This window comes from Hetaerina americana, unplaced genomic scaffold (genome assembly GCF_022747635.1).
Source record: "Hetaerina americana unplaced genomic scaffold, ioHetAmer1.1.p SCAF_9, whole genome shotgun sequence".
Classification (NCBI taxonomy): Eukaryota; Metazoa; Arthropoda; class Insecta; order Odonata; family Calopterygidae; genus Hetaerina; species Hetaerina americana.
Genome location: NW_027287538.1, coordinates 19,279,474 through 19,291,734, shown reverse-complemented (window position 1 = coordinate 19,291,734; position 12,261 = coordinate 19,279,474). Strand labels below are relative to the sequence as shown.

The 12,261-nt window shown below is 36.5% G+C and overlaps 1 protein-coding gene across 1 annotated transcript in view; it reads left to right on the top strand.

Moving 5' to 3' along the window:
• The window catches only part of LOC139699104 (transmembrane protein 53-A-like), a 45,555-nt gene extending 39,950 nt beyond the window's left edge, over positions 1-5,605 (top strand). Inside the window, exons 5-6 of the mRNA XM_071598128.1 lie at positions 2,797-2,974; positions 4,748-5,605. Of these exons, the coding sequence (XP_071454229.1) occupies positions 2,797-2,974; positions 4,748-4,900 (331 nt within the window). The 3' untranslated portion in view covers positions 4,901-5,605. The remainder of the gene's footprint in view (positions 1-2,796; positions 2,975-4,747) is intronic.
• The last annotated feature ends 6,656 nt before the right edge of the window (positions 5,606-12,261 follow it).

Below are 12,261 nucleotides of genomic sequence, written 5' to 3'. Positions count from 1 at the left end.
TCTGTTGCCTATCATTCACTCTCTATTTCTGCCTCCCAAACAATTTACTCTTTACTCATAGATCTCTTAGGTGATTAAATTCTCATCAACTTTCTCAACAAGCCCAAAACAAGAAAGCCCACTTATTTCACTTTCATCTATAATTGGTTCATCCAATCCGGATTCCCTCATTAACCACTCATTCCTTTCCCTATATCTGTTATTTTCACCTGTTATAACCTTAATGTACTGCAATCTAACTGCATTTATTCAACATTTATTCTTAGCTTGGAACAACTCAAGTTTCACTTCCACACAGTGATGTACAAAGGAACTGCCATTTTTGCCACCTCAAACAAGCATTCATACACTGCATATGTGTCCTTTCTGCCAAATCATGTCTGTTTTCTTCACTTACCCTGTCATCTTTCACAAACATTCTACAAGGGGAGAAAACAGTCTATGTGTTAAATTATTTTGGCACACTCCTAATTCAATCGTTCTCAATATCGACTTTTATTTTGGATGCATTTACCCTAAATCTCATTCTTCATGTTGCCTAAGAGAAGGCATCCATGCTGCCTTCATGTTTTATGGGTTCTCATTGAGCAATATTTCATCAGCATAACTTAGAAAAATATACGTCCAAATATTTGCATTTCCAATCATTATTTCTTCCTTATCCATTCATTTGCCCCTTGTACATTTGTACACAAAAAAATTGAAGTCAGTCATTGGTGATATCCTGTTTTACACCATGCTTCATATGCTTCTCCCTTGTTGCATTCACTCCATATTCTCTTGAGAGCCTTCAAATTCTTTTCTGTGCCCTCAGATTCACCCAAGCTGCGTAATTTTTTGGGTACCAGGTCTTCCTGAGAAACTACAGGTGAATGAAAACAATTACAGACATCCACTCTTTTAATATAATTCCAAGTTCCCATGGCTATTGCTCCATTGTACAATTTCAAAAAATAAAAAAACTTTTAGCAACAATTTAGTCATTATTTAGAGGTCTTTTGGTGATTTCTATTGCTTCACATTTTAAACATGAATATTCTTCAACATTCCTGACTGAAATCCTTGCCCTTTCAATAAGAATGCTGTGTCCAGGAATAGAGATTGAATATTTCGCCATGACTTCCATTGAATGTTGTCTTCTTGTGCTATATTATCCTCTGAGAGATGGCTCTTTTATTTTGCACAACATAGCTTCACCCATAACTGCATTGAACCACATGTTCTTTGTTCTCTTGAAGTGGCAGCAGGCTAAATTTCAGTGTAGGTAAATTATCTAATGATCTTCAATCTTCATCACTGCAGGGAAGATAGTCAAAATATATAAGGGGTATAAGGGTGTTTTGGAAATGCAATTAGTTTTATTGAAAGAAAATCCTCTTATTTTACAGGCACTCATGACTGTTTTGATGAAGTTGTCAGTGCAGCCATTCCCTTTAATGACCCAGGCAAAGGATTCCTCCTCTTATTCAAAACCTTCATCATCGCAGACAATTTGAGCATGTTGATTAACTATTAATTGCATATATCTTCTCTTTATGGTGGATTTTGTTGAGAGATTGCATTGGCATAACTTTTTATATGTTATTACTTTTTGCATAACAAATGCTCTTAGGTTCTCTTTGCTTTCCTCTGGGTCAAGACTACCTGGAAAGAGAAAGTATTGTATCCCTGTGATCTCTTCAGTGAAGTTAATGACTGCATGAATATCACAACCAGCATAATGCTTTGGTTTTGCATGTTTGTGAGGCAGCCCTCTTGAATTCCTCCATGTACCAGTTGGCTATCGCCAGTGAAAGCAGTAATTGAAGCAGCTGCATTATATGCCAATAAACTGTCTCTAAATGATTCAAGTAACTGATAATTAGGCAATGGTTTTGCATTTTTGAATTCACCCAACGATATGGCAGTCACCATGGGCATCTGGGCCTTTATTGTGGGATTGGACATTCAATTCCTACCTCTGATGACACTCCCAGCAAGAAAAGTGAAGGATCAAATATTTTAGAAGAGTCTTAGCTAATTCCAAAAATGTACAATCTATTATTCCATGCGATCATTTCTATCATATGTTTCTACCATTACCTTTTAAGCCTCACTTTACAATCTATAACACTGTTATGCATTAATATACGCACCTCATCAAACTGCTTCTTAAGGATTTGAAATTCCTGGGTATATAAAAGTTGGATCGTCAATATTTTTGCGATTGGGCTTTCTGATTCCTTGCTATATTATGATAGTAGCAGCAATACTCATAGATAAACATCTAAACTTCAGGCATTGAAGAATAGCAGTTGAAATCAGAATAATTGAGATTATATTAAAGTTTAAGTTTGCATCCCAGAGTTTTCTATGGTCACTTATTTTTATTTTCACAAATTGGAAATAACTTCAGTGTTAATCAATTTAAAGAATTGATATGTAATGGGAGTTTTTTGGTAATGTTGTCAGAATTGTAGCAATTGAAATCCAAGCATAAATTTCAACAGGGTACTATAAAATTTAAAATAGTGGGATTGTATCAAATATCCTTTGAAGTCCCAAAAATAAATTGGTGTGCTGATTTTGAGGAAAGCAATAATATTCTCAAGTATAAATGATTATCATAAGTTTTTCACAAGTATAATTCTGGATCTCAATAGAAGTGGCTGTTCTTCTAAATTTCATTATGAATAATAGATTATTAATTAATTGCTTACCTTTAAGTTCCCAATTTGTGTAATTTTTGAGTCAATAATATGTATTCAAAATCACTTCATGTCATTAATGGAACCTAAATCTTCATCACTATTACAGATATCACCTAAAAGTATTCCATGAGCAAGCAACTCAATACTACATCAGAACCAGTCAAGTTTTTCACAGCTCACCAGCTAGATGCCCATCCCTTTTGCTGTTTTCTAAGGCTGATCTAATAAGCACAACAAGGACAAGCTTGGGTTTATACAACGTATGGACAGAGCTCGGCATGCCTGTAAGTTTTCTGGTGATGTATTTTAATACACCTTTAAAATGAGATCTACCAAATATTGGCTTCATTCATGGAACATTTGGTCATTTATAGTTATTTTATTACAATGGAAAAATAATACATACATATGAGGGTAAGGTGAAAAGTTCTCGGCCTGACACAGGGATGGCGTACCAATCAACAAAAATTTAATATTCCTGCCTGGGTACATGTGCCATTAGTTTGCAAGATAAGTTTCAATTTGTTTTCTCAAATAGTTTGTTTACTCTGATTGTTGCAGAAGACGTCTTTCGTTAAAATGTAAAAACCTAAAGATCGTACAGTCATAAATTTCTTCGTTTTTGATGGATTAACCCCTAAGAAAATTCATCGGAAGTTGACCAAAGTATGCGGACCCTACTCCTTCAGTTTAGACCTTTCAAAAATTTGGCAGCTAAATTTAAACGTGGTCGCACATCCCTCGTAGATGACCCACGTGAAGGATGGCCAAAAAACACAACCAGACCGGAAACCATCGAAAAGGTACATAATATGGTGTTGGACGATGAGCAAGTAAAGGTAAATGAGATAGCTAAGGCCATGGGAATATTGGGAGAAAGGGTGCGAAACATCCTGCACAAAGAATTAGTTATGTGGAAGCTCTACGCAAGGTGGGTGCCGCATTGCTGAATGCCGATCAAAAGCAAATGCGCAAACAATTTTTGCAGCAATGTTAGGACCGATTCAAAATATAACCAACCGATTTTGTGCGGGGATTCATCACCATGGATGAGACATAAGTCCACCACTATATGTCAGAAACGAAACAGCAGTCAAAGTAGCGGGTGGAAGCCGGTGGTTCAGCACCAAAGAAAGCAAAGTTGATCGCATCTGCCAGAAAGGTAATGGCCAGTGTGTTTTGGGATGCGAAGGGCATCCTGTTAATTTATTACCTTGAAAAAGGCAGAACAATTACAGGCAAATATTACTCCAACCTTCTTGACCAGCTGGATGCCAAAATTTGCTAGAAGAGTCCTGGCTTGAAGAAGAAAAAAATCATCTTTCGTCAGGACAATGCACCTGCTCACAAAGATGCACTGGCAATAGGAAAACTACGGGATTTGGGGTACTATTTGCTCGGCCATTTCCCCTATTCTCCTGATAGAGCACCCTCAGACCTGTTCCCAAACTTGAAGAAATTTGTTTCTGGGAAGCGCTTCGCAACCAATAAAGAAGTGGAGAGGGCACGAGGGCCGTTGATGGATATTTTCACGGCCTTCCAGACTCTTGCTTCCGGGAAGGAATACAGGCTGGACCAAGTGTGTTGAAGTCAAGGGGGATAATGTAGGAAAAAATGAGTTTTTTAGCTGAAAATCAGTCTTTCATTATCAGGCCGAGAACAATTCACCAAACGTCAAGAGTATTGAAACTATTATAGATGCCAATGGACCATTAAGTGAAGCATGTGATGGTCATTAATGTGCTTACATCCCAGTTGAAAACATATTTCCATGAGTTCAATCATAAAGAAAGCTGAATGCATTCTTATTTTGAAGAATCTATGGCAGTGTAAATAAATGGTTTGAGTTACATAATTAAACAAAAGTACAACTTGACACCATGATATCTACTATGAGCATAAAATACCACACCACAAAATCTGTTGTGTTCTATGAACATTGCCTTATATCTTTGGTACAGAATGAACATAATAAATTTTTTATTTATAAGAAGCTTCTCCCAGTTGATGAATTTCTTATCACCCTTAATGAGAGACCTTATTTAACAAATTTTCAGGTCTTCACCAAGTGCTGGGAGAAAACCCCTCACGTTGGCCATTATGCAAAGCACCCTCAAGAGTATATTGCTACATTGAATAGTTTCCTGGAAAAAATTGGTCTTATTGGATTTCAAGAAAGTAATGCAAGACTACAAGCCAGGAATGCATAAGCTGCTCTTTTCTCTCTTTGCTGTTTTCAACAGTTTCTTAAACTTAAAAGCATACTCACGTCCTACATCATCACACATCAGCGCACTATTCAGAGTGATCTCTGGGATTGGTTTTCATCATTTGCCCATTCATTAATGTAAAAAGTTGGAGAATTCATGATATAAAAATTAATTTTATAGAAAAGAAGTGTATTATTCAACATGTGTATCAACTCTTAGAGTGATATTTCTTCTCTTATCAAGAATATCCTCACCAATGAATATCATTTCATACTTAGGTGACTAGTGAAGTAGTCAAAATCTATGCTGGAAAACTTCACATATTATTCACAGAAATAAATCCAGCGACAAATTGATTCTATTGCATCGACAATATGAAGGCTATTGTGTAAAACCATATAAAAAGGTTGGCATTCAAAATACTCTTTCTCCAAAATAGTTTTTGTGGTAATTTAGAGAGCATAATCATGGTATGACATTTCCTTAATTTAATTTTTTCATTAGAAAACATCATATGAAGAATCATAAAAATAGTTCTTTGGAATTTCACTAGATGGGATAATTAATCTACGAAGAGAGATTAGAGGAATATTTTTTGGTCTACTCACCAAAGGATTTACTGATATATCTCCTGGTTTCCAAAAATTATGGTCTCAAAAATTCCAAGAATTCAAATGAAAACCATGCCATTTATTATGCATAGAGGTAAATCTAAACTACCTTGTTCAAGTTTAATTTTATTTTTGCATGTAAATATATTTACATAAATACTTTAAGTCATTCTAACAATTGGCAAGTATATTATGTTAGCAAATTTATTTATTGGAATCATTATAATTTATAAATGTAGGTAGTTATCTTCAATTTCAGATTTGTATGCCTCATACAGAGGTAAAATTTTAAACTTTTGCCATGCAGCATGAATTCTTTTTTCTATATCTTCATGGCACATCATGTAGTGACCCATTGTTACTGAAAATGTTTCTATCAACGAAAACTAAATCAAATTTAGTATTTGTTAGCAAATTAGGCGTAAGGTAGTCATTAGTATAGTTCAATAGAGTATACAAATGGTAATGAATAACAGGCAAAAAGGAAGATGTATATGTTATGCCAAATATTGACTTGTGCTTGTACTCATCGATTTCATCTCCACATTTGAATGCTTAATTAAAATAATCCATAAAATTTTGAAAAGTGTAATGTTTTGCAGATTTGCAGATCTAGGTGATAGTGGAAAATTCATAAAATGTGCGTATCAAAAATTGGAATTACTGTAACTAATCAGTTTGAAATCATGTTCATCCATTTTATTGGGGGCAAAAAGTATGTAAGATGACTTTACAATTGGTTTAGTACCAACATTTTTTATATGGGATTGACACATTTAAAAATTGTAGGAATGGGTACATCTTCATAGTACATAATGGTTATCAAATTTTATTACCATACAAGTATGATGTCTTTCAGTGATAAAGGGGAGAATGTTGGGCCAGCTAGGAAGGAGTAGGAATAAAATAGGAATGTTGGACGGAATGAAGGGAGGAAGAAAATATACAGAGATGAGGAGGGACTTTGTTGTAGAGTACAAGGTTGGGTTATGTTTTGTTGGGAGAGACAAGAGAATTATTTTGCTTGTTGTGTTCATCCAAAACTTACCTTAAGTGATAAATAACCTGCAGTAATAATGATGTGTTTCCTTGCCTCTTTCCTTAGTAGGAGCTCACTTTACTGTCAGAGCATTCATAGAGTTTATGCTCTCCTTTTGCGTCAAATTGAGGATGTTGTCATGGATTTTCATGACTAGTACACCAATCATTAAATCCATGCAGCATGAGCTTGAAAGAGTCCATTGCCTTTCTAAGCATTTTTTATTAGGCTGCCATTATCAGTGTCTACTTTGGTTCCAAAGTTGCTTGACTGCAGCCCTCTCCATTCATCCATAAACATAGATAACTCTGTTTTTATAGTGTTCTCTCATCCTGCTATCTTTACTTGGGCCACAAACAGGTATTTTCCCTTTCATCCTACATATGTAATCTTCTTTTCTTTTCTACCCATGTTCTGTTTTGTTTCCAATCGGTATATTATGCTTCAAGGTGTGTCTAAGCTATTTAGTTCTACTTTTCTGTTTGGAAAAGTCTCAATAATTATCGCTCAATGCAACTTTCAGAGTGAAAAAATCATTTGCCTTGACCGGGATTTGAACCTGGATCCCTCAATGTCTGGTCAAGTGCTTTAGCCAGTTTAGCTATCGAGGCATCCTCTTAAATGCTGAAATTCTGGGGGCTTTAAAGGAACAAATTGAAATTGTTGCATTGAAATGTATATAAGCGGACAACTATGTTAAAAGTTACTGTTGTGGCATCTCGCGCAGTTTCTTTGAAATTATCCCTGAAGTTTGGTATGATAGGTGAAGGTATGGCTTACTTGATACTAAACCTAACTGCGTGTGAAGTTTGGTTGATAGCCAGGTAATAGGAGGGAATTTCCACCACCTGTGGTTTCCCAGAAAGTGCTGATACCCAAGAAATAGCTCAGCTTGGGTGAAACTAAGGATGCACAGTGGTCTCCACAGGAAACGAACCTGGGCCTTCCACTCTGTATCCTAGCGTTCTATTCACTAAACTATCAAACCCCCTTTTTCATGTAATTCTTGATATATCCAATTCCTCTGCTGTATGTGTATGATTCCTTGTTTTTCAATGTATCTGTCAATTCGAATTTCAGAATTCACCTCTGGTAACATGCCTCAAAAACTACCATTATTCTTTGGTATCCTGTGGTACATGTTTTAGTTCTAAAGAGAGTATTTGAGTATATTGGTTCTTTCCTCCCAATAAGTGTGCTGGTACTTAACTGGAGCTATTTTTTGCTTCATGTCAATTGAGCTTCTGTAAGCCTATATCAGGGTTGCACATTAGAGGGTTTTTTGACCTCAAATGACCTCTGTATTTGGCCTATACAAAAATAATCTAAGCCCCACTAATGCTCTGAAAGCTAATATCCAATGTGATGCTATTCCTGCGAGTGAAAGTAAAGACACCCATTTGAATCGAGTGTGCTGCTAATTATCAAGTGTGCTGATAATATTTTATCATTTGCCTGAGGAAGGGCAGGCTTTGAAGGAACATGCCTCATTCAAGTTTTCTGTGGTATTGATTATACGTATAGTACTCACCGACATTTAAAGCAGATGCACTAGCGCGGATATTCGGGTGAATGGTGTTTTTTTCAAAGAAGAACGCAAATCTATGCATTCTTCGTAGTCTAAGGGACTGTCGCGCTATACCTTTACAAAAAATAATAAAATATGTGTTGGCGTCCCCGCTTATGTGATTAGGAAGGTTTCTATTTAGTTTCGGCGACGCGAACCATGAAACCATCAACCCAGTGTTGCACGATTTTTAACTTATTTTTTGTGCACTTCACCAAAATTAGGAGGGAAGCTTCTTCGACTTGCCTCACTTCGACTTGTGTTGTAGTGACGATTACCCTTCAGTACGCTGAAGAGGGCTACTTTGTGGCCGAAATACGCGTATTCGTATTCACCTTTCTTATCCTCTCCTTTTTTACCTTTTACCCCTTTTACCTACCTCATTATCCTTTTTTACCTTTACCCTTTTTCGACTTGTGGCGCTAGCCAATTAATTTCATTTTCACTTTGTTTAGAAAGGTAAACTGTTTACGGCTATTGGAGTTTCACATTTATTATATATTACTAGCCGTAAGAGCTCATTTCTATCAATAAGCTTCTTATGTAATTACAATACAAAAGTTTAAATAATTATAATACAAACGCAAACATAACTATAATACCAATTTGTACATAATTATAGCACAAATGTATTAAATTGCAGCTCGAAAATCTAATATTTTATCATTGTGCACGTTCATTTATTCCTTAAGGAAAAAAATTAAGAGTGAAGTTAGCGATATTTAGTAATTAATACTTTATGAGTCGTCACACAAGAGCCCATTCTGTTGTCTTATCGAATAAGATAAGGGCACGCACCGTGTTTATTCTGATATAGATTCAATATAATGTCGCACTTGTCGAAGAGATAACAAAGCTGTGTATACCTGTGCATTGAACTGAGCGCGCCAAAAGAGGGAGTCTGTTAGATACATTAATACGCTAATCAAGTGTATTGAATTATTTTTAGTATCACCATGACATTCCCTGGGTTCAATTAAAATAAATTCACTACAAGAAGTGATGTTTATAATCATAACATCAAGTACCTAGTTTCTCTTGTTATTTGGCAATGTAGACTGTCAAAAACGTTTAAACAGTCACACCACGAAATTCACATCATTCTTCCCACAAGTAGTACCTATTTACCTCGTTTGCGAATATTTTGAATAAGACGTTTCAAGGGTTACCTTTAAATTTTCAGTGTATGTAACTGTTTTATTTTTTATTTTGGCTTGACGGCACCAAAATTGGGTTACTTTTCCACATTGAATAATAATTGCTACTCTTAATTGTCCCTCATAATGCTGAGGAACAAAGTCGCCTCAATATTTACCCTGGGAATCTACTGAAAAATGCCGTTTTTTCATAGTCTATTAAATTTCCATTTTTTTCTTTTATTCCTACGTATATCTATTAGGTATATTCTGTCGATTCCACCTCTATTAGATCCCTTTATGGCAGAGCATAGATTTCGATGGACGTGTCTTTTCCGTCACTCCTTTTTACTTCCCCAAATACTCAATTACCACTGTTCTCGGCATTCTAAGCAAAGATAATGCAAATTTCGGAAAGGATAGATACATTTCAACTCCTCAAAAATGTCTAAATTTCAAAATATTTTAAGTTTTCAATATACGCTTTAACACTTTTCATACCTGTAGTTTGTTACCCGAATTCGTTTCTCACCCCCATATATCTTTATGTTTCCAATTTACGGAGTAAATTAATACACCCAAGACAATGCAAGTATTGTATTGTATTTGTCCTCACTTGCAATGGACGTAACTTCTGCTGAGAAGCCGCGAAAGCTTCGAAGTGAATGATTACAGTCAGTGCTATCGGGCAACGGAAGTGCCAGTAAATTCTTTCGTAGAATTGCTTGGAGACGCCCAGGTTGAGTCGAAATAAATGTGTGATAGAAAAAAATTGTTGAAGGGTAAACATTCGGATTCTACCCACTGCTCTTGTGGTTTAATTGATCCCTGTAAAGTAGTTGGCAGCTCATGAATACGTTTCACGTCAGCCCATGCCCTCAAGAGCTTGGCGTTATACACCCTGGACACAATCTGAAGATGGCTAAACTTAATTTTAAGTTAAGTATACGTTCTAGGTTGGTGGGTAGAAAATTCAACATCGGACTGGAGTGTACCAGGTTCAAATCCGGGTGACACTTCTCAGAGTTAACGACTATACCCAATGTGCGAATTTTCAAGTACGGAAAACCATTTTGGAAACATCAGGTAGCACAGGGAAAGGAACGACTTCCCTCCCTCTTTGAGTGAACTTCGCACGCCTTACGAGAGTTTACGAAGTGAAGTAGCAACGAGGCGAGCTCTGCCGCCAACGAACGGACCGCCTGGTTGATTGCTGTGGTGTTGCGTTGATTACGTAACAAATATGAATAATGGAATTCACTCACTCTAATTGTAGTGCCGTCAAATGCAAATGACTGCATTGAATTCTTCCGGAATAAAATACGGCTATTATGTTATTATCTCGCTAATTCCACAGGAGAGGCTACCACATAATGCCATTTTCTGAAAACACATGATCACACCTCACCATTCAACCACCCTCGGTTGTTGCTTTTGCTTATTTAAAAACCTTTATTTTCCTATTACATAAGTTCAGTTGGTCGAACACACGTTCTACTGATCCAAAGATTCCATACTACTAATCATAATACAAATCTAAATCTTGTGGGTTTAAGGTTACACCCTTAGAACGAGTATGCTGTAGATATTCGTCCCTGGGATCCCCGGTGGGAAATATAACTAGAAGTGAACTAGAAGAACTAGAGGAGAAGCAAGAGATATATTCCGAAAGCAGAAACGGAAAAATTATCATCTGAAGTGTTGAACAGTTTTTTCTCTCGTTGTTTAATTACAAACCAAAGTCCCCCTCCTCTTGCACCTTAAGGTGTGTCGGACAGCTTTCCCATCTAGCCCAACCCCCGCCCAACCATTTGTTCCTTAAGGAATATCAACTCTACAGCCATTTCAACATACTTTTATCGAAGTCAAAGCCTCGGTACTTTTGCCTCAAATTTCTTGGATGTCCCATAAAGTACCCTTCGCAAATTGCCCGTGTGCCCGATGTTATACAAACCCTCTACTGTTTGAATTGCGCCTCATCCTATTAAGACGTGCGTGCCGTAACAATTTGCTGCAGTCTATTATTGCCTCAAAATGGCCTTCGCATTATTCATGAAGGGAGAGAATACTTCTGTTAGCAGTCGCCGGTCATTCCTAGTGGATGGTTTTCTCTAGTTATCGTCAGTCGAAACTCGATTAGCGTTGCATCACCGTGATGAATATCAAGTGCATTCATAACTGGGTTGATCTCTACGGAGTTTCCTGATCGGTAAATTCTTTTAAACGCGATATTTTTATTGAATTCTGTCGACCAGAAATTCATGAATGTTTTATAATGTAGGTTCATTTAACTGCATTGTGCTCATCGTATTTTCTATCACGTGCTCATTCTGACTTCTTTTAACCAAAGTTTTAAATAGTACTGGACCATTTTTTGTTGGAGGAATTTGTTTATTTTATTTATTTATTTTTAGTCCGTAAACAGCACTCTTTGGCCTTCTACATCAAACTATTAGCATTGATAACAATAGACACTATTACGAACACTAGGAGGGGGAAAGCCCACCCAGGCGGGAATCGTACCCGCGACCCTTGGGTTGGCAGATGAGGACGTTACCCCGCCGCCACCGGGGCCAGCAATATAATACTATTTAAAATTTTACTGAAAGTGATTCAGAACCACTACCAACTTCCATTGCCTCCGTGAATTGAATGATACAAATTATATTAATTTCTTCGAGGATAGGCTGGTTTCTCGAAGATAACTTAAAATTGATTGCCGAACCTGCCAGTTTGAATTCGGCTTGGCCTTATTTTCAAATCCTCTTCTCTGAAATACTTTCTAAGTTGAGTCAATCTATAAAATGTATCTTCATTTAATACTTGTCATTCCATCAATATTAGAAAGATTTAAGATGCCATTTTTCTCACTAACGGTTAAGGATCAGAATAATTTTGACCGAGGGAAAAGTATTTTGGGTCAAAATCAGTCAGGTGTGTAGTCACCCTTTCACACGTCCTAGCGATGGCTTGCAGGATTAATAAAATAATTTATGTTTTCCATGAGG